We start from the raw sequence: 24,539 nt of genomic DNA on the forward strand, positions 1-24,539 counted from the left end.
TTAATAACAAACAAAAAAACCATCAAATAATAATGTTCAGTTATGCACTCAATACTTGGTCGGGAATCCTTTGGCAGAAATGACTGCTTCAATGCGGCGTGGCATGGAGGCAATCAGCCTGTGACACTGCTGAGATGTTATGGAGGCCCAGGATGCTTCAATAGCGGCCTTAAGCTCATCCAGAGTGTTGGGTCTTGCGTCTCTCAACTTTCTCTTCACAATATCCCACAGATTCTGTATGGGGTTCAGGTCAGGAGAGTTGGCAGGCCAATTGAGCACAGTAATACCATGGTCAGTAAACCATTTACCAGTGGTTTTGGCACTGTGAGCAGGTGCCAGGTCGTGCTGAAAAATGAAATCTTCATCTCCATAAAGCATTTCAGCCGATGGAAGCATGAAGTGCTCCAAAATCTCCTGATAGCTAGCTGCATTGACCCTGCCCTTGATGAAACACAGTGGACCAACACCAGCAGCTGACATGGCACCCCACACCATCACTGACTGTGGGTACTTGACACTGGACTTCAGGCATTTTGGCATTTCCTTCTCCCCAGTCTTCCTCCAGACTCTGGCACCTTGATTTCCGAATGACATGCAAAATTTGCTTTCATCAGAAAAAAGTACTTGGGACCACTTAGCAACAGTCCAGTGCTGCTTCTCTGTAGCTCAAAAGTGGCTTTACCTGGGGAATGCGGCACCTGTAGCCCATTTCCTGCACACGCCTGTGCACGGTGGCTCTGGATGTTTCCACATCAGACTCAGTCCACTGCTTCCTCAGGTTCCCCAAGGTCTGGAATCGGTCCTTCTCCACAATCTTCCTCAGGGTCCGGTCTCCTCTTCTCGTTGTACAGCGTTTTCTGCCACATTGTTTCCTTCCAACAGACTTACCATTGAGGTGCCTTGATACAGCACTCTGGGAACAGCCTATTTGTTGAGAAATTTCTTTCTGGGTCTTACCCTCATGCTTGAGGGTGTCAATGATGGCCTTCTTGACATCTGTCAGGTCGCTAGTCTTACCCATGATGGGGGTTTTGAGTAATGAACCAGGCAGGGAGTTTATAAAAGCCTCAGGTATCTTTTGCATGTGTTTAGAGTTAATTAGTTGATTCAGAAGATTAGGGTAATAGGTCGTTTAGAGAACCTTTTCTTGATATGCTAATTTATTGAGACAGGTTTTTTGGGTTATCAGGAGTTGTATGCCAAAATCATCAGTATTAAAACAATAAAAGACCTGACAAATTTCAGTTGGTGGATAATGAATCTATAATATATGAAAGTTTAATTGTAATCATTACATTATGGTAAATAATGAAATTTAACACTATATGCTAATTTTTTGAGAAGGACCTGTATATAGCACAGCCCACGTAGTATATTGCCCAGTCACGTATAGGGGAGGGACTAATCAGACTGTGGCCGTCACTGATTGGTCGCGGCAGCCATAACAGGCAGCTGCCGAGACCAATCAGCGAACGAATAACCGTGACAGACAGACAGACGGAAGTACCGCTTAGACAATTATGTATATAGATGTGTGTGTGTGTGTATATGTATATGTGTATGTATGTGTGTGTGTGCATATACTCGTGTGTGTATATACCGTTTATACTCGAGTATAAGTCGAGATTTTCAGCCCAAATTTTTGGGCTGAAAGTGCCCCTCTCGGCTTATACTCGAGTCAATAAGTCAATAAGTTTTCCCAGTTTTTTGTGGCAAAATTAGGAGGGTCGGCTTATACTCGAGTATATACGGTGTGTGTGTATATATATATATATATATTTAGTCAGTCAGCAATAGTGCAAGTTCCACCACTTAAAAAGATGAGAGGCGTCTGTAATTTACATCATAGGTAGACCTCAACTATGGGAGACAAACTGAGAAAAAAAAATCCAGAAAATCACATTGTCTGTTTTTTTAACATTTTATTTGCATATTATGGTGGAAAATAAGTATTTGGTCAGAAACAAAATTTCATCTCAATACTTTGTAATATATCCTTTGTTGGCAATGACAGAGGTCAAAAGTTTTCTGTAAGTCTTCACAAGGTTGCCACACACTGTTGTTGGTATGTTGGCCCATTCCTCCATGCAGATCTCCTCTAGAGCAGTGATGTTTTTGGCTTTTCGCTTGGCAACACGGACTTTCAACTCCCTCCAAAGGTTTTCTATAGGGTTGAGATCTGGAGACTGGCTAGGCCACTCCAGGACCTTGAAATGCTTCTTACGAAGCCACTCCTTCGTTGCCCTGGTGGTGTGCTTTGGATCATTGTCATGTTGAAAGACCCAGCCACATTTCATCTTCAATGCCCTTGCTGATGGAAGGAGGTTTGCACTCAAAATCTCACGATACATGGCCCCATTCATTCTTTCATGTACCCGGATCAGTCGTCCTGGCCCCTTTGCAGAGAAACAGTCCCAAAGCATGATGTTTCCACCACCATGCTTTACAGTAGGTATGGTGTTTGATGGATGCAACTCAGTATTCTTTTTCCTCCAAACACGACAAGTTGTGTTTCTACCAAACAGTTCCAGTTTGGTTTCATCAGACCATAGGACATTCTCCCAAAACTCCTCTGGATCATCCAAATGCTCTCTAGCAAACTTCAGACGGGCCCAGACATGTACTGGCTTAAGCAGTGGGACACGTCTGGCACTGCAGGATCTGAGTCCATGGTGGCGTAGTGTGTTACTTATGGTAGGCCTTGTTACATTGGTCCCAGCTCTCTGCAGTCCATTCACTAGGTCCCCCCGCGTGGTTCTGGGATTTTTGCTCACCGTTGTTGTGATCATTCTGACCCCACGGGGTGGGATTTTGCGTGGAGCCCCAGATCGAGGGAGATTATCAGTGGTCTTGTATGTCTTCCATTTTCTAATTATTGCTCCCACTGTTGATTTCTTCACTCCAAGCTGGTTGGCTATTGCAGATTCAGTCTTCCCAGCCTGGTGCAGGGCTACAATTTTGTTTCTGGTGTCCTTTGACAGCTCTTTGGTCTTCACCATAGTGGAGTTGGAGTCAGACTGTTTGAGGGTGTGCACAGGTGTCTTTTTATACTGATAACAAGTTTAAAACAGGTGCCATTACTACAGGTAATGAGTGGAGGAAAGAAGAGACTCTTAAAGAAGTTACAGGTCTGTGAGAGCCAGAAATCTTGATTGTTTGTTTCTGACCAAATACTTATTTTCCACCATAATATGCAAATAAAATGTTAAAAAAACAGACAATGTGATTTTATGGATTTTTTTTTCTCAGTTTGTCTCCCATAGTTGAGGCCTACCTATGATGTAAATTACAGACGCCTCTCATCTTTTTAAGTGGTGGAACTTACACTATTGCTGACTGACTAAATACTTTTTTGCCCCACTGTATATAATATTTTTATATTATATTTTTATATATACACACTATATCAAACAACCTCCTCAAAAAAAAAAAAAAAAACACCCAAATTTTATACAGGAATATGGAAAGAGTTCACAAATTTTCCAGCACCATTGTGGTGAGGTGCAGGTCCTATGTAAACTCCTGCCTGCTTTGTCTTATTATGGTTTATGCCTTCAGGATTCTATCAGCTAAAAATATTATAGAATAAGTGATTCATTCATCATTATACCATTAATGCAGTCATCTGTAATATATTTGTATTTTAATACAGATATATATATTTTTTCTAACTATAGACCTTACTGCAAATGAATCATCATCTGACCTTGGTAAAGATTTGCTGTCACTTTTCAAACAATCCTTTTCTTCTGACGTAGCTATCCAAGTTGAAGAAACTGCTTTTCATGCACACAGGTACTGGAGCTTCCCAATGTCATTGCTTTGTTTTTATGTTCTTTTTTTAATCTTTTACTTTATTTTAATAATAGCAGTTTACATGGAGAAGACAATACGAATTTGGTCATAGCATATTAAATTAAACGAGATAAAATCAGACAAAAAAGGAGCATGGCAATCTTTGCTTAACCCTGTAATTGCTGCAAGCGTTTGAAATAAAGATACCTGAATTATAACGTGAATAACCATATGTTCTACACCTGCACACTCCTATTTTAAAGGGAATCTGTCAGTCATTTTTGGCCATGTAATGTGAGAGCAACATGAAGTACAGTAGGTGCAGAAACCCTTTTTCTAGCTATGTCATTTACTAGAGGACTATTTGTCGCATGGTGTGCCATGTAGTCCCTCTGCTCTGTGACCGCCGCTCCCACCACTGATTGACAGCTTTCTGAATATGCACAGTGCACCCAGAAAAATCACCAGTCAGTGGTGTGTACAGGGTTATGCAGAACTCAGCATTCAGAGAACTGCTAGATCTGCAGCAGATAAAACATTACTTATGATATAACTAGTGATGAGTGAGTGTACTCGTTGCTTGGGTTTTCCAGAGCACGCTCGGGTGGTCTCCGAGTATTTATGACTGCTCGGAGATAGAGTTTTCATCACCGCAGCTGAATGATTTACAGCTAGGGAATCAAGCTGTCTGGTAGCCGCAAATCATCCAGCTGAGGCAAGGAAAACTAAATCCCTGAGCAGTCATAAATACTCGGAGACCACCCGAGCGTGCTCTGGAAATCCCGAGCAACGAGTATACTCGCTGATCACTAATCTTAACTGAAGCGAGCAGCCCAGTAAGTGATACATCGCTGGAATTAGGTTCTCTGCACCAGATTATCATTCTTGGCAGTTCCACGTCCTCTAATCTCAGCAGCACAGGTCCTTTTTTACAGTCATTACATGAATATCGTTTATCGCAGTCTTGCCTGTGTAAACAGGCAATTAAATAACCGCTGATCTGTAAATATTTACTGATCAGCAGCTGTTTAGTGCTGCAAGTCAGAACCAGGCATGTTTAAAATAGTATCTGATCTCCAGGCTGGATGTTACAGCACAGGAGGAGCTGATTGTACGGTATTTTCTATTAATGGAGTAATAAATCCAAAGGGAGAAATGACAATCTGTAATCTTTCTGATGCCACTTTCTCTGCTACTGTTCATGTTATGCTACTGGTATATGTTGGAGGAGACTAAAATGTCAGTACATAAACAGCCGCTTATGTTGGTCATTAACCATGATCATCTTACAGAATTGTGCCATCAGATATTCCTTTACTGTAAAGTGAATAAAGGCATGCTGATACATTCAACCCCCAATGCAGGCCATGACTACACTTGTCATACCCTCTGGTATAGTGTCATGTAAAAGTTTGGGCCCTCTGATCAAAATTACTGTTCTTGTGAACAGTTAAGCAAGTTAAAGATCAAATGATCTCTAAGGTTCAGATTGCGTTAGTGCAATCCGTTTAGCACCTAGCGCTAGCGGATTGCGCTAACGCAATGTGTTGTAAAGGGGTCGCCTTAAACGTCCCCGCGGCGGACGGACCGCGGGCGCGCCTTGGACGCTGCAAGCAGCGTCCGCGGCACGTCACAAAACACCGGCACATCGCTAGCGCGTGCCGAAAATGGTATGCACTAGTGATGCGCGTCCCCATTGCTGTTAATGGGCGCGCTAACGGACGCGTTGCACGGCGTTAATTTCGCTGTCCGTTAGCGCGGTCCCATTAACGCAATGGGAACCTAGCCTTAAAGGCCTAAAGTTACAGATAACACATTTCCTTTTGTATTTTAGGAAAAAATAAAAATTATATATATATATATATATATATATATATATATATATATATATATATATATATATATATATATATATATACACACACACACACACACACACACACACACACACACACACACACACACACACACACACACACACACACACACACACTCTTAGGTCCATATATATTTGGACAGAGACAACATTTTTCTAATTTTGGTTATAGACATTACCACAATGAATTTTAAACAAAACAATTCAGATGCAGTTGAAGTTCAGACTTTCAGCTTTCATTTGAGGGTATCCACATTAAAATTGGATGAAGGGTTTAGGAGTTTCAGCTCTTTAACATGTGCCACCCTGTTTTTAAAGGGACCAAAAGTAATTGGACAATTGACTCCAAGGCTATTTCATGGATAGGTGTGGGCAATCCCCTCGTTATGTCATTTTCAATTAAGCAGATAAATGGCTTAGAGTTGATTTGAGGAGTGGTGCTTGCATTTGGAAGGTTTTCCTGTGAAGTAAACATGCGGTCAAAGGAGCTCTCCATGCAGGTGAAACAAGCCATCCTTAAGCTGCGAAAACAGAAAAACATCATCTGAGAAATTACTACAATATTAGGAGTGGCAAAATCTACAGTTTGGTACATCCTGAGAAAGAAAGAAAGCACTGGTGAACTCATCAATGCAAAAAGACCTGGGCGCCCACGGAAGACAACAGTGGTGGATGATCGCAGAATAATCTCTGTGGTGAAGAGAAACCCCTTCACATCAGCCAACCAAGTGACCAACACTCTCCAAGAGGTCGGCGTATCAATATCCAAATCTACCATAAAGAGAAGACTGCATGACAGTAAATACAGAGGAATCACTGCACGGTGCAAGCCACTCATAAGCATCAAGAATAAAAAGGCTAGACTGGACTTTGATAAAAAAAACATCTAAAAAAGCCAGCACAGTTCTGGAAGAACATTCTTTGTACAGATGAAACCAAGATCAACCTCTACCAGAATGATCGAAAGAGAAAAGTATGGTGAAGGCGTGGTACAGCTCATGATCCAAAGCATACCACATCATCTGTAAAACACGGCGGAGGCAGTGTGATGGCTTGTGCATGCATGGCTGCCAGTGGCACTGGGTCACTAGTGATTATTGATGATGTGACACAGGACAGAAGCAGCCGAATGAATTCTAAGGTATTCAGAGTCATACTGTGTGCTCAGATCCAGCCAAATGCAGCAAAACTGATTGGTCATCGTTTCATACTACAGATGGACAATGACCCAAAACATAAAGCCAAAGCAACCCAGGAGTTTATTAAAGCAAAGAAGTGGAATATTCTTGAATGGCCAAGTCAGTCACCTGATCTCAATTCAATTGAGCAGCATTTCACTTGTTAAAGACTAAACTTCAGACAGAAAGGCCCACAAACAAACAGCAACTGAAAACCACCGCAGTGAAGGCCTGGCAGAGCATCAAAAAGGAGGAAACACAGCGTCTGGTGAAGTCCATGAGTTCAAGACTTCAGGCAGTCATTGCCAACAAAGGGTTTTCAACCAAGTACTAAAAATGAACATTTTATTTAAAATTATTGAATCTGTCCAATTACTTTTGGTCCCTTTAAAAACAGGGTGGCACATGTTAAGGAGCTGAAACTCCTAAACCCTTCATCCAATTTTAATGTGGATACCCTAAAATGAAAGCTGAAAGTCTGAACTTTGACTGCATCTGAACTGTTTTGTTTAAAATTCATTGTGGTAATGTCTATAACCAAAATTCGAAAAATGTTGTCTCTGTCCAAATACATATGGACCCAACTGTGTGTGTATGTATGTATGTATGTATGTATGTATGTATGTATGTATGTATGTATGTATGTATGTATGTATGTATGTATGTATGTATACACACACACACACACACACACACACACACACACACACACACACACACACACACACACACACACACACACACACACACTTACTGTGTCTATGTCCGGGATTGGCATCTGCACCGTCGCAGCTACAGCCACAAAATTTTGCACAGTCACACGTCTGGACCCCGAGAGCGTCATAGGCTATGTTGTGAGGTGAAATTTTAACCCCGCGCTTTCCAATTCACCAAACAATTTTGCCCCTATCTACATAATGGGGGAAAAAGTGAAAGGAAGTGTTGGAGGCAAATTGACAGCTGCCAGATGTGAACAAGGGGGACTTAAAGAATGAGAGCGATGGCGCCAAAGAGTATATACCGTACAGTTGCTAAGGTGGGGCCCCGACATGGGGAAACTCACCACACACAGGGATATGAACACACACACACAAAATGCGCCACACTACCACGTGCTTGAACACCTATCACCCTCAGCACACATTTCACCACACATACACCAACCTCGCCACATAAAAGTCGAAACACAAAAGTCGCCGCTCAAAACTCACCACATGCAAAACTATGCTCACGCAAATCTCGCCACACGTGCAAAACTCACCTCATGGGAAAACTCGCCACACGCAAAACTGGCACCCGCGGAAAAATTGCCACATGCACAAAAGTTGCAACACATGCAAAAGTTGCCTCACACAAAACTTGCACATACTCAAAAGGCACCACACCTAAACCTCGCCACGCGCAAAACAAGCCATGCGCAAAACTTGCTGCACACAACTTGCTCCACTAACCTGTCACATGCAACTCGATACACAAAAAGTTGCTACACGCATGTCGCCACACAACTCATCTCACAAAAGTCGCTACATGCATGTCGCCACACGCAACTCAACACACACAACTTGACACACGAAACTCGCCCTAAAACACACACAAGTCTGGTATTATCCTTCAAAAATAAAAATCTAATTAATAAGCAGACAAACTACAAGAGCAACAAATGTACCATATAGGAAATCCGGCAGCTGTCAGTCACGACCTGTCTATTATGTGTATGTGTGAGCTAATATATACTGCCAGGGGGGAGGGCTTCCTGTTGGCTGGGGATTTATCAGGCTGCCAATTTAGCTTACAAATACTGAGGTAAAAATATTGACCAAATAACGTGTGAACGAGGTCTAATACAGGAGGAAATGACATACAGATATATACTGTGTTCAGGGGAGATGACACACATGTATATACTATATAGAGGAGGAGATGACATACAGGTACATATATATACAGGAGGAGATGACATACAGGTATATACTATATACAGGAGGAGATGACACACAGGTATATACTATATACAGGAGCAGATGACCTACAGGTATATACTATATACAGGAGGAGATGACATACAGGTATATGCTATATATAGAAGGAGATGATATACAGGTATATACTATATATAGGAGGAGATGACATACAGGTATATACTATATACAGGGGAGATGACATACAGGTATATACTATATACAGGAGATGACATACAGGTGTATACTATATATAAGGGAGATGAAAAACATGTATATACTGAGGTGAAAATGAAAAGGTGTGAGTGCAAAATGAGAGGAGTGAGGGAAAATAGTGGAGTGATCGGAAAATGACGTGAGGTCGAAATGACGAGTGTTAGGGGGGGAATGAGAGGAGTGGGGTGGAAAATGAGGTGTGAGGGGGGGAAAATGAGAGATGTGAAAGGGAAAATGAGAGGCGTGATGGGAAAATAAGAGAAGTGAGGTGCTATAACTAACCACAGATATTTACTATGCCCAGGCAACGCCGGGCTCTTCGGCTAATAATAATAATAAAAAAAATATATATATATTTTTTTTATTATTAGCCGAAGAGCCCGGCGTTGCCTGGGCATAGTAAATATCTGTGGTTAGTTATAGCACCTCACTTCTCTTATTTTCCCATCGCGCCTCTCATTTTCCCTCTCACATCTCTCATTTTCTCCCTCACACCTCTCATTTTCACCTCAGTATATACATGTTTGTCATCTCCCTTATAGATAGTATACACCTGTATGTCATCTCCTGTGTATAGTATATATACCTGTATGTCATCTCCTCCTGTATATAGTATGTACCTGTATGTCATCTCTGTATAGTATATACCTGTGTCATCTCCTCCTGTATATACCTGTCATCTCCTCCTGTATATAGTATATACCTGTATGTCATCTCCTCGTCTATATAGTATATACCTGTGTCATCTCTCCTGTATATAGTATATATCTGTGTGTCATCTCCTCCTGTATTAGACCTCGTTCACACGTTATTTGTTCAGTATTTTTACCTCAGTATTTGTAAGCTAAATTGGCAGCCTGATAAATCCCCAGCCAACAGGAAGCCCTCCCCCTGGCAGTATATATTAGCTCACACATACACATAATAGACAGGTCGTGACTGACAGCTGCCGTATTTCCTATATGGTACATTTGTTGCTCTTGTAGTTTGTCTGCTCATTAATCAGATTTTTATTTTTGAAGGATAATACCAGACTTGTGTGTGTTTTAGGGTGAGTTTCATGTGTCAAGTTGTGTTTGTTGAGTTGCATGTGGCAACATGCATGTAGCGACTTTTTGTGTGTCGAGTTGCATGTGACAGGTCAGTGTAGCAAGTTGTGTGCAGCAAGTTTTGCCATCTACCATCTAGTGTGTGTGTGTGTGTGTGTGTGTACACACACACACACACACACACACACACACACACACACACACACACACACACACACACACACACACACACACACACACACACATATATATATATATTTATATTTTTTCTCTTTAAATGAGCAAACTTGTCCCATGCTAAAGTTTGGCTACCCTTAGAGATTTGCGTGCTCAGATAACTTTGACCAAGGTTTCAGGCCTTAATTAGCTTGTTAGGGTTCTGGCTTGTTCATGATCATACTTGGGGGAAGGCCAAATTTCAAAGCTTTATAACGACCAAACCTCCTGTAACCTTGTGCCAAAAATGCAGCAGCTGCCTAACACTCTGAATATGGTGGAGGCCCACAAAGCAGGAGAAGGCTATAAGAAGAGAGCAAAAATGTAATTAAGAAATGGCAGTGAACAGCTAGAATGAAGGTCAAGATAAGGTCTGAAAGACCAACCACCCCTTTACTTCAAAAGCCCTTCAGAAAGATTTAGCAGACTCTGGAGTTGTGGTACATTGTTCTACTGTTCAGAGACACCTGCACAAATATGGCTTTCATGGAAGGGTCATCACAAGAAAACTTCTCCTGCAACCTCACCATAAAATTCAGCGTGATAAGTATGCAAAAGAACATCTAAACAAGCTTGATTCATTTTGGAAACAAGTTATGTGGACCGATGAGCTTAAAATATACTGTAACCATTTGGCCACAATAGTCAAAGGTTTGTGTGGAGAAAAAAAGGACACAGTTTCGGGAAAAAAACATGTCGCCAACCATTAAGCATGGGGGTGGTTTAATCGTGCTTTGGGGTAAACAAGAAGCTTTGACTTCGGAATGAAAGTTTCTCGAAGCAAATATAATCTCTAATCCTTCCAGAATAACCCATAAATGACTTGTAGACGTTAGGGCTCAGTTAAAAAAAACTTTGCTTTGAAACGTGAAGACAAACGTCTTTATACTCGGCAAAGATATTATGAAAAAAAACAATAAGCCCCACACGCTACCAGCTAAACAACTTGAGGATCATACAGAACAACTACCCCTCATGCCTTGCTTAATAAAAATAATCAAATTACCCATACCCTGAAAGAATTTGTGGGCATTTTTCATGACTATTTCTCACAACTTTACTTTCTTTCTTCTACTCTCCCATCTAACCCACAGTAGTAACCTTATTGGTTTATTCTCGGACTCTTGTCAATTGCCTCCTCTTTCCTCAGAAACAATGACATCCGTAAATGACTTAATTACCGAAGAGGAAATTAAGGATGTAATCCATAACCACCCAAATGGGAAGAACCCGGGACCTGATGGGCTGTCCTACATGTACTATATTCGAAGATGAACTTATCCCTTCAATAATTCCCCCTTTTCAATTCTTTTCTAAAGGGAAAACCGATTCCTGATCACTGATTTCTATTCCAAGCAAGGATAGACTAGAATGCAAAAACTATAGACCGAATGCCCTTTTCAAATCAGATGTTAAAATATTTACAAAAATGTTTGCAATACGTCAGAATCAATGGTTATCTTTGTATATGATCCTCAGAGACCAAGTGGGATTTGTCCCTTTAAGACAAGGTGGTGACAAGACCAGAAAGGGCAGTCAATCTCCTAGAAATAGTCATAAAATCTGGAGAATTTACTCTCTTCCTGAGTTTGGAAGCCGAGAAGCGGTTTGATCGCCTTAGTTGGCTCTTTATACTTAAAGCCCTTGGGACATATGGCACCCTTTTTTAAAAGCTGTTGAGGGATTATACTCTTGTCCCTCAGCTATGATATAGCTTTCTCATAGCTCCTCTAAACCAGTTAACATTAAAAACTGCACCAGACAGGGGTGCCCACTTTCCCTCCCTAGGTTTAGTCGTTTGCATTGAGCCTTTGGGTGTTGCCATCAGAGCATCACCAGGTATTGAGGGAATTTGGGTTAAAGACAAATAAGTCAAATTATCCCTTTTTGCCCATAATATCCTCTAACACGAAACCTCATACAGCGCTCCCCCAACCTCCATTCTCTGCTTTTAAAATTCAGCTAAATATCAGGGTATAAAACAAATACAACTAAAACTTAAGCTCTCCCAATTAACATAAATGACTCCCATCTAGATCATCTTCAGAGTAACTTTGAATACCATTGGCGCTCCACCTCGCTCAAATACATAGGAATTAATCTCACAACCTCATACTCCACTCAATACAATAACAATTTCCCTCCATTGTATTAAGAAATGTAATCCTTATTGACGAAATGGAAATTGCTCCCTCACTCACTATTTGGACATGTATCGGCAATAAAAATGACTATTCTCACAAACCTAAAGCAGAGCACAGCGGTGACGTCACCGCTCTGCTTTACGGCCGGCGCTCACAGTCAGTGCAGGAAGCTGACGGCGAGGGACGCGACAGACACCGGAATGTAAGTATGTAGTGTTTGTTTTTTTTTACATTTACAATGGTAACCAGGGTAAATATCGGGTTACTAAGCGCGGCCCTGCGCTTAGTAACCCAATGTTTACCCTGGTTACCAGTGAAGACATCGCTGGATCGGCGATGTCAGCGGGTGATCCAGCGACGAAATAAGGTGCTGGCCTTCTAGCTCCGACCAGCGATGTCACAGCAGGATCCTGATCGCTGCTGCGTGTCAAACATAACGATATCGCTATCCAGGACGCTGCAACGTCACGGATCGCTATCGTTATCGTTGTTAAGTTGTTCAGTGTGAAGGTACCTTTTAGTTTATAGGCCATTTTTGGGGTGACAGATTCCCTTTAATGACATTGCTGTAGAGAAAGTTAACCTTATTTGATCTCCTTGGAATTTCTTTTGGGCCATGTTAACTATATGACCTCTATGAGATGGATATTAATAGGTCACAACATTCTATATCATATCCCCCCCCCTTCCTTTTTTCTTTTTGTCTGTGTGTTTGTTCGTTCATGAGCTTTTACACTTTAATTTTCGGTTAACCATTCTCAAGTACAAAAAATATTTATTATACAATAATATTGGTTAACAACCTATAAATGATAGTAAAAAAATTTATATGGCTATTTTTTTTTTCTTTTACTGTTAAATGGAAAAATTTATTTCAATAAAAATTACAATTTTTTTTTTTTTTTTTTTTTTTTTTAAAAATCATGCTTTGAGGTTGTGTTGATGAGGTTAAAATAGAACTCTTTGACCACAATGATCAGGGGTATTTGTGGAGAAAAAAGGGCACATAACATTTCACAGGTAGAGGGAAGAATGGATTCAATGAAATTTCAACAAATTCTTGATGCAAACCTAACCTTTGTTGAAAAGCGAATGTATACATACATACATACATACATACATACATACATACATACATACATACATACATACTAGATGGTGGCCCGATTCTAACGCATCGGGTATTCTAGAATATGCATGTCCACGTAGTATATTGCCGAGCCACGTAGTATATTGCCCAGCACAGAGCCACGTAGTATAGAGACTTCCGGTGCCAGGGCTGGTGTGAGCAGGACCTATGATGACGTCGCGGTCACATGACCGTGACGTCACGGCAGGTCCTTGTCGCACACCAGCCCTGGGACCGGAAGCTGCCGCTTGCAATGGAGCAGTCCCGGGAGCGTGGCGAGGTGCGGTAAAGGCGGCGGAGGGTGAGTATAGCAGGGTTTTTTTGGTTTTGTTTTATTATTTTTAACATGACATATTTTTACAATTGATGCTACGTAGGTGTGTGTGTGTGTGTGTGTGTGTGTGTATATATATATATATATATATATCTATATTTATTTTCTTTTTCTAAAATGCAAAGGAAATGTGTTCTCTAACATTAGGCCTTTTAAAGATCATTTCATCTTCAACTTGCTTAACTGTTCACAATAACAGTAATTTAGACCAGGGCTGCTCAAATTTTTACATGCCACTGGTTCTGTGATCTATTTCTTGCTTTATTGAATAAATCAATTTTGTGTTTTTGTTTTTTTTTCTTTTTATTGTGCGGTGAGCAAAGACCATTTATTTTAACACAATATATAATCTTGTTTATTTAGGTCTTTGAGAACAGCGGTAGATTTACATTTAATTACTTTAAAGAGTGATATTTTTAAATAAAAAAAAAACAAAAAGTGATTTGTGGCTTTTTTTTTTTTTTATTTTTTTTTTTTTTTAATACGGTATATGCATTGTCAAATGGATATTTGATATTACATTATTGTGTAAAAGTAAACTGCAGAGTTGTCTACCAGGGCATGCCCTCACTGATCCATGCATCCCTTCTACCCATTGATATTAACATACACGTTTAGCCACCAGCTCCTGTTTCTTTTATAGGTGAGGAGTGTTTACTATGTGAGCATTTGACCACACTTTGAGGTGCACAGCAGATTTTTGTGATCCTTTATGCATTTCCATTATTTCTCATACATGAGGTTATATGGGTATTATTTATAGACCAAAAAAATCCAACATTGTGCAATATAACTGCTTTTTTTTGCACATTGTGTGCAGGGACATGGCTTCTAATTATCACTGGTTATGATTGGATCATGGTTTTTGTGCATTGGATTGTCAGGAAAAATTGGAATAGTTATAATGTCCTCAATATCGCTGTGTTTATGGGCGTTACAAGCTTTGTGTCGGTTTAATTTTGGTTTTCCACTGACCGTGGTGTTTGGATTTTGGATGGTGTTTTATCATTCTCAGTCAGTGCAGTGTTTTCCCTTCATAAGAGAAGTCCTATGATTTCTGTGTAATCTGGTGCTATCCTGAGCCTGTTATGGCTCTATCCCTGTACTTTGTGTTTGGGAAACAGATAAAAATGGTAATTAGGACAGTCCCTCTGGGTCTTTACACACACAGCACCGTATCACAGATCTGAAACTGGGAAGCATATTTGTAAGTAAATGAAAAGTTTTTCTTTCTACTGAAATGCTTTCATGCATTTTGTTTTTGTTGTGTTTTTTTTATTTTTGCCTTTGATCATGTTAATTTTCGCCTTTTTGGGTATACATTTATCTCGCACAGTAACACTGATCAACTTTCCAACGATCACGACCAGCGATACAACCTGGCCGTGATCGTTGGAAAGTCCTTGTGTGGTCGCTGGAGAGCTGTCACACAGACAGCTCTCCAGCGACCAACGATGCCGAAGTCCCCGGGTAACCAGGGTAAACATCGGGTTACTAAGCGCAGGACCGCACTTAGTAACCCGATGTTTACCCTGGTTACCGTTGTAAATGTAAAAAAAACAAAAAACACTACATACTCACATTCCGGTGTCTGTCACGTCCCTCGCCGTCAGCTTCCCGCACTGACTTTGAGCGCGGTGACGTCACCGCTGTGCTTTACGGCCGGCGCTCACAGTCAGTGCTGGAAGCTGACGGCGAGGGACGTGACAGACACCGGAATGTGAGTATGTAGTGTTTGTTTTTTTTACCAGTGAACACATCGCTGGATCGGCGTCACACACGCCGATCCAGCGATGACAGCAGGTGATCCAGCGACGAAATAAAGTTCTGGCCTTCTAGCTCCGACCAGCGATATCACAGCAGGATCCTGATCGCTGCTGCGTGTCACACACAACGAGATCGCTATCCAGGACGCTGCAACGTCACGGATCGCTGTCGTTATCGTTCAAAAGTTGCTGAGTGTGACGGTACCTTAACGGTACCTTTTATGGATGGCTTACCTCTGGCTGGCACTTCTTGAGTTTTGCAGTTCACTGGTCAGCTTTGTTGTGTAGGCTTGGACAAAGTCAGCAGAGAACAGTGGATTTAATGACCGCTAATATACTGCAATAGACCTTTAAACAAAAAAGAATAATTGACACAGAGGTCTACTTGCGCAACTTCCATTACTCCTAGGTCTCTGAGAGGGGTGCTCCCTGGCAATTGTAGCACTCGGGAGAATGAATGGAGTGGAGGTGCGAGTGCATGACCTTCATTCAATCTGTCCAGACCAGGCTCTTCAGAGCCTCCTTGTGGGCATCGGTTGAGGTCTCCACTTTGGGACCGCCAGTGATCAGGAAGTTATCCGCTACCCAAAGATAGATCACTTCACATCTTGGTGCAAACACTTTAATAAAAGTAATCTTAAAGACATAAGCCTTTACGTTAGAGGGTTTATTATGGGTTATAAGCCAATATTGTTGGAGTTTATTCTGTTCTCTCTACAGGGCTGTGCTGTGTGCCAGATCTACTTACTTTGCTGCTATGTTGAGTGGATGTTGGGCTGAGACCTCTCGAGACCTAATCAAGATTGAAGGGTAATTACATCCCATATTAAACTCTCTTGTTCATTTAGTCGGGAAGTGCCATCACGTCTCCAATATGTACTATCTGCAGCTGCAAAATTGTTTGAGATTTCTATCAACGGCTTAGTTTACAAGACCCTTCAGTGCAGAATACATTGTCTAAGGCTATGTGCACATGTTGGATTTTTGTGTAGAAAAATCTACTGCAAACACTCTAGGGATATCCAATTTAAATGCAGCTTAAAATACTTTTGTCTTTTATGCCTTTCACGCCAAACTCTCCCTTCCATTTATTTGAATGGGTGAAAACATGGCAAATTTGCTAAATGAATTGAAATGCTGCCGATTTAAAAGAACAAACAAACGCAAAAAAAACCTTCTGATCACATCCCCCAAAGGAAAAAAAACAAAACAAAATAAGCAGCATATGCATAAGGCTTCAGAAGTTTCATTTGCTGTTTTGGTACTTTAAAGTGAAGTGTTTTTTTTTGTTTTTTTTGTTTTTTTTTTACCCTTGCGACAAAAATGCAACATGTGAACAAGTCCTAATGCTACATTCCATTCCCACAATGAATTTTTTGTGCGTTTTTGATGTTGCCGAATGGTTTTTGCCATTTCTACACCTATTATTTAAATTAGATCACTGGCGTTTTTTCCCCCATGTTTTTGTGTGTGTTTTTTGACCCTTGTTGGTATAAAACTGCTTTGTTTCTGGTACTTTTTTTTAGATTAAGGTAAGGGTATGTGCACGCGTACATGGAACCTCTGTGGATTTTTCCGCACCTGTTTTTAGAAATCGACAGCTAAAAAGCACTGCGTTTTATCTGCGGATTTTATGCGTTTTTTTGTGCGGATTCCACCTGCGGTTTTACACCTGCAGATTCCTATTATGCAGCAGGTGTAAACCGCTGCGGAATCCGCACAAAGAATTGACATGCTGCGGAATAAACAACGCTACGTTTCCGCGCGTTTTTTTCCGCAGCATGCACACTGCGGATTTTGTTTTCCATAGGTTTACATGGTACTGTAAACACATGGAAAACTACTGCGAATCCGCAGCAAAATCCGCAGCGTGTGCACATAGCCTAAAACTTTGAACTTTGACATTTAGCTGCAGAGGACATGCGGATTTGATGTGTTTCTGCCATAGAAACTCACTAAAAACACATGTGCTTTTCTACCTGCAAAATTTCCACAATCAGTGCAGTTCTTTGGGAAAATTCTGCTCAGAAAACTCACAGTACCCACAAGAGAGATTTGACATGTTGTAGATATGAAAAAAGCACAGTAAGCATGAGATTTCTATAAATCCCATCCACATTGTTAGAATTGTAAGACGCTGTGTTTTCACCGGAAAAGTACACCTCGTCAAAATGCACCAAAAGCTTATATTTTATTATGGAAATGTAGCTGAAGAGTTCTCTTTTTGGTTTTTAAATACTAAATCTCTTGTTTGCGGTTATACATTTTCCTTCGTTATTTGCCTCTAAAGTTTGAAAGCTTTCTTGGTAAATTGATGATTTGTCCAGTTTCACATATCTGTTTCGCAGTCAGTACTTGGGCCACAATGCATGGACCAGCCTCAGGGCCTCCTGACTCAAACTCTAAGGCCTCATGGGCGTATATGAGGCTGTTGTTCGGTTCAGGGGCCCCATGATCGGTCCGTACTCGGACGGTGAAACTGGCCTTACTCATGTGTTTGGTCACTTTGTAATGGCACTATTTTTTTTTAAGTTACTGAGGACCTGAGGGATCATCTTGTGACCACAACAGGTTTTTTTTACCAATGGAAGTAATCCGTGAAGGTTTCCAATAATTACAGGATGCGTAGACCCTAAATATCTGAGGTTTTTTTTTTTTGAACAATTGGGATATCCCTCTACAAATATTCTTTGGCAGAGTAACTGCTGCACCAACTAGTTCTGCCACTAAACGGGAACCATTGCTCCCAGTGTGTTAAAGAAAACAAACAAAAATTACGGTTCTTAATTTTTCTCTTAAGCGATACTCCAGGCAAAGATGTTCAGACATATTATTCTCTATAAATTAACAGCATTGTAATATATTAAATGCCTTTATTGATGTTTTATCTTCCCAGTGTTAAACCAGCAGATATGACCGTCATCTTGCAATTCATATATGGAGGAATAATGGACCTTCCAAAAAACACTGATGCTGGGTAACATTTTTTTGATTTTCAGTTTATGAAAGCCCTTTATTTGGCCTGTAATGAGCATGAATTACAGAGCACATTGACCATAAAACATTATGGTGAGATCCCTGCAACCATTAAATGATGCAGGAAGAGCTGAATCTGCATATTATTTCGACTTATCAGCAAGGAATTGGTTTGCAGAGAATAAACTACCGTATATACTCGAGTATAAGCCGACCCGAGTAAAAGCCGACCCCCCTACTTTTGCCACAAAAAACTGGGAAAACTTATTGACTCGAGTATAAGCCTAGGGTAGGAAATGCAGCCGCTACCGGTGAATTTCAAAAATAAAAATAGATGCTCCATACCGTTCATTATTGCCCCATAAGATGCTCCATAGCTGTGCCATATATAATGCTCCATACTGTTCATTATTGCCCCATAGATGCCAGTTTCCTACTCCACACTGAGGGGCAAATACCCCGAAACAGCTGTCTGTGGATGGATACCATGTTTTGGCATAGGTGGTTTTCCTTTTTGGATGCTGCCCTTCCCGTGGTTGTTCCTTCCCGGTGAAAGACCTGGCTATTTATTGCTTGCGTTGAGAAACACATGATGGGGTCTCCGCGGCTTTTCTACATGCGTCACTCAATGACTGCACATCTGGGCGTGCGCTAGCGATTCGTCCGACATTGCAGTCAATGGCGGCAAGTAACGGACTAAGTTAAACTGCGTTTATGCCGCGGTGTAACGTAGTCCGTCTAATGGACACCATTGACGCAGTGTGAACCCAGCCTTATTACGTTGGATCCTCCATCCTGTTGGGGGGTCACAGCAGCTGGTACGACTACCTCCCAAAGTATTAATTTTTGTTGTGGGTTACACAACTCCACACGGGGAACAGATACCGCATCCCTTATCTTCACTGATTTATCGGATAAGACCCTATTGCGCTTGTATTGTCCAACTCGTTTTTCTCTATAAAGGTCAAGGAGTCAGAGCCATTCTCTTGTTTCCTATGTTCATTTGGCTGCTGCACAAGATCTAGGATCAGGTCTAGTGACCAGTGTGAACCTTCCAATATTTCTGTGCTTTTTTTTTTATGCATAATATACTAAAATACACATTTGCCATAAATTTCTAATTTAAACAATCAATCATTTTTCTGATCAGAAATTCCCTTTTGGCCCTCTCCACAGGCTCTGCATTATTCGATAACTAGAATAACTAGAAAGTGTATTACTGGACTGAAATCTCCAAATGAGATAACTGTGACAAAAATACTCATTTTATGTCCTGTGATCATTAGGTTTGCTCGATCACCTGTAGCACCGCCTTATACTTGTGCCACTGTTTATTTTAAAACCAAACTCGAAATCGACTATCCTACATTATTTGCATATGGCACATTAAACCAGTTGCTTTTTTTATTCTTCTTTTAGGTTTTTTATAATATCTGATCAAATAATTACACACAACTATATGAAAAGGGCTATTGAAACAGTTGACTTCATTTATCACAGTGTAGGTTTATTTTTTGCCGCATGGTGATGACAATCCTTGTTCATTTCTGCTTTCTTTCTTACAGTCAGATACTCTCGGTTGCTGACATGTACGGGTTGGAGGGGCTTCGTGAAGTCGCTATTTACACTCTGAAAAGAGATTACTGTAAATTTTTCCTTAAGGTACTGAATCTACAATCTATTTTGACTTGTGATTTTATCTCTGTCCAATAATCGTACAAGAATAATTTTACCAACATTTTCCAATAGCCGTCATAGATAAAGTATATAAAACTCACTTGAGAACCTTTAGGACGGATGGCCCAAGGTGAAACGATAACATAAAATCTGCCGCTCTAACTTATATTTTTGTAACCATAAACACTTGCGTGTTGTTATTGTTCATTTGGGGTATTTTACATGAGATGATAGGTAGTACACATTGGTTGCGCTGTAACTAGGACATATTCCTATAGGTGAATGATGGTATTTATTATGCTTACATAATATCCTGCAGCGCTTTTCAGACATTGTCATTGCTGTCCCCATTGGGGCTCACAAATTCCCTATCAGTATGTCTTTGGGTATCTTTCTGTTAAACTCTGACCACCAAATCCATGTGTAAAGCACCACTTCTTTTTAATACATTCGGCAACTAGTCTCTAAATATAATAAGTATTTTTTGTGAGCCAACTCCAGTAGGATCACCTTTATATCCTTCTCCTAGGGCCCCCATACATATTAGAGTCGAGGAAAAAGATTTGTGCTGCACTGGATCGGTCCTCCATGGCGGCGGGTTAGGATACTCCTCCATGGCAGCTGGCATCTTCGGCCTGGAATACTAGGTGCTTCTTGTGCTCACTGGGCCCCACATTTGTCATGTTGTCGCTGGGCTGATAATCGCAAGAGATGCACAGGATGCCGGTCACAATCATGAAGACTACCCTGGTCCGGCGTACAGTACAGTCCTCCGTGGCAACTTGACCAGGGCAACACAAATCTTTTTACTCTCCTCTAATACTTGATTAATCTGTATGGGGGTCTCCCGATGCTTTCCTGACAACTGATGTCTGGTAAGATGAGGATTCATGCAGTTTTAAGTAAAATGCCAATCTTTGTTTTCCCTGGAGGTTCATAGAATCATAGAATGTTAGAGTTGGACGGGACCTCCTGGGTCATCGTGTCCAACCCCCTGCTCAATGCAGGAGTCACTAAACCATCCCAGACAGATTTCTGTCCAGCCTCTGAAGTCTTCCATTGAAGGAGAACTCGCCACCTCTAATGGCAGCCTGTTCCACTCATTGATCACCCTCACTGTCAAAATGTTTTTTTTTCCTAATATTTAATCTGTGTCTCCACAAGTGGTGTCAAATTGATTGTCGTGGTGGTCACGTGTGCACAGTGCCCCTCCTTTCAGGATCTGTGGGACTGATGAATACAGCACCATTTTGGTCCGTCTCATAGACATTGAATATTTGTCATTCGAGAGCTTCACCATGTCATTATTTCTTACCTGTTTAGGTAAATTCGTCTTTGCGTTAGATTACATCTATGGTCCATGTCACACATCCCATGTAATGGTGTAATGGCTATGTAACACGTAGGATGGTCCTATCCCGGAGGTCCGCTGCAGTGCACGTGTTAGATCACATTACTGATCGGCAGCAGTATGACTGGATAATGCTCACTAATAATAGGAGTTATGATTATATATTATATAATATAGAGAGACTGCTGATACAGAGGGTTCTGACATGACAAGATATAATTTGATCTTCTACGCTGTCAGTCAGCTAAAAGCTATCATCACTGAGCTGCTCGGAGCTATTCTCAGTGGGTACTTGTCAGTGCAAGATGTTTTCTGCTCCTTTGTTATTGAGCAAGTCTATTATGATGATGAACTAACCATTAACTTTGAGAAGATGCTAAAGTCCATTTTCTACACTTTTTTTTTGCTTCTGCTGGATTCTCTGAATAGAAGTCCTTATGTGGTGCTTTACCGCTGCTGTAATCTGCAGGAAAACCCCACAGCAAGAACTGAATTGAGTTTACCTGCAGCACCACCACTGTATGTGCAATGGAGGACTACATGGAGCCCATTAAAATCAATGCACCGCCCGTGTACTCCATGGATAGGTTGGGTCTTCAGCGAGGATGAGCTGCTGTAACGTCTTAATGGGGAGACCCTTGTTGTTTGCCGTTAGTATTGAACATAACTAGAGTAGATAGACCACTGAGTGCCAATTCTCCGTGTAGCACTTGTAATTGGCTCTCTCCACCGGCTGGAGTCCATGGCGGCTGCTGTTGTCGGCGGTGTGTCAGCAGTAACATTTTTAGAAGTGCTATGTAGGAACAGATGTCTATAGCGCTGCTGCGTCATCTGCTGTCATCCAAGTGTGAAAATGTAGCCAGCAATAGAATGTCTTTGTCAGATTTTGTAGGAGGATCCGTTTCCTGCAGAATTGTATTGATTGCATTTGCCTCTTATTTAAAAGATTTATTTACTTTTCTCTTCTGATTTTTGCTTTTTTTTAATGGCATCATTTTTTCCCCCATTGTTTAGCAGCAATAGTGTTCGCCAACTAGTGTGCACATTTAACACAGAGTTGGGGGTATTTCAAGAGATTTAAAATCTTTTTTTTTATTCAATGTGTCATCTAAAATCTCAATATTAAATGTGTAGTGCTCAAGGTAGTCATTTTTTTTAATCCTTTAGATAGTCTTTGGGTATGGGTATTCCCATCTTCTTTACTCACCCAGACAAGGTGATTATAGCGCAGTTTCTTTGTTTGTTTTTTCTTACTGGGGAAATAACTTTTATGAAACTGGAACATTCTTTAACGATTCAACATTTTCAGAACTTTGTAGACAAAAGAAAATAAAACTGGTTTGTGTCACCATTTTCTAAGAATCATATACCTTTTTTTGTTCCCCATTGATGAGGCTGTATAAACACTTTTATTAATTCCAAACTATAGGATTTATCCCAAAATAGTAGTAATAAAAACTACATTTTGATCAGTGTTTATTTATTTTTTTTCTTCATTTTTATTTGTTTTAGAAAGTGCAATGACCAAAAATGATTTTTCTTTTAGGCGTTTCAAGAACAGAACAAATTATTTTTTTTTCTCCATTATATTTAGACACTATGCCAAATATGTTTGTAGACGCCACTGTGATTAATAGAATCATCTAAACGGTTAAATAGTAGTTTGCAGTCACTCTGTGACTTATGGACCCCCCCCCCCCCCAGTGCACACACTGTATGTTGCGTGCATTTGCTGGTTTCTGAGCCCCGACTAGAGGGCATGTATGAGTTATACATACTCCCAGCCAGAGCCCGTCCAGTAGACGCGGCCTCGCTCCATACAAGTGTATGGCATGAGGCTGTGCCCACTGACTGGGAGAATGTTTAACCGGCGAATCCTCGCAGCACACAGTAGGTGCACTGGATGACTGCAGACTTTTATGACCGACTGTAGCCTTATTGATTTTTTTATCGGACAGCCTCTTTAAACTTGTGCCCTGATTGTGAAGATTAGTTGAGATCTGTGCTCATGGAATTTTTTGGGGCACAGATTCGCTCCCCCCCCAAAAATTCCTGAAATACCACTTGAAAGACTCCCCCCTAGTCATTTCTATTGTAAAATCACTTTTCTATCCATATGTTCAGCCTTTTGATTATTATTTTTTTTTCCCCCCATTTTCGGGTTTTAAAAAAGTCTTGGTGGTAAAAATTACATACCAACAACAAGTGGCTCCTGATGGAATCTGCAACAAACTAGGCACTGTCCAATCAAATCAAAACACTGCAAAGTGTGCTTAAACTCATCACACCTGCTTAAGGAAATGAAAAAGTCTCCAAATCTCCCAAAAGAAGCGTATCCTGAAGCAGCTTCCACTAGGAAACTCCTTGTTTTTGATCTCTTAAAAAGACTTCAATCACATATCCTAACATAAGCGTGCGCAAATGGGGAAACCACAAACTGATAGAAAGCACTTCCTTGTTTCGTAGTTTAGGATCTAGAATCTGTATAATAAATGCAAGGTCTTGAATTTATTAAAGGTCTAAAATTACAACCTACCACCTCTTCGCTGGGTGGGCAACGGATGGGATTTGACAAGAAAATTGTTGATTGAGTACCCCATACACGATTGAAGAGTAACTCTTAATTTTTTATTTGCATTTCCCTAATAAGACATATTCTGATTAATGGTAGTCAAGACACCAATTCTGTCAACAGTGAATGGAGCTTTCTTGTAATCGGCGGGGTTGCTGACATTAGACCCTTTTCTGTGCCCTTTTTAGGTGATAAATTGTAATTGTGGGAAAACCATTTTAATACGATGCATCAACTTTATAGAATATTTAAAAAAAAATGTTTTTCTGCTGTCCGCTTTCTATCTGTTTTCTTCTTTCACT

General features: G+C 40.7%; 1 protein-coding gene across 2 annotated transcripts in view; it reads left to right on the top strand.

The window, feature by feature from the left end:
* BTBD8 (BTB domain containing 8) overlaps nt 1–24,539 on the top strand; it is a 100,653-nt gene that overhangs the window by 16,327 nt on the left and 59,787 nt on the right. The window contains exons 5-8 of one of the 2 annotated variants that reach the window (XM_069737558.1): nt 3,678–3,795; nt 16,382–16,471; nt 18,558–18,638; nt 20,203–20,299. In XM_069737558.1, coding sequence (XP_069593659.1) covers nt 3,678–3,795; nt 16,382–16,471; nt 18,558–18,638; nt 20,203–20,299 — 386 coding nt within the window. The remainder of the gene's footprint in view (nt 1–3,677; nt 3,796–16,381; nt 16,472–18,557; nt 18,639–20,202; nt 20,300–24,539) is intronic. The other variant, XM_069737559.1, reaches the window with a different exon arrangement.

Source organism: Ranitomeya imitator, chromosome 8 (genome assembly GCF_032444005.1).
Source record: "Ranitomeya imitator isolate aRanImi1 chromosome 8, aRanImi1.pri, whole genome shotgun sequence".
Taxonomy (NCBI): domain Eukaryota; kingdom Metazoa; phylum Chordata; class Amphibia; order Anura; family Dendrobatidae; genus Ranitomeya; species Ranitomeya imitator.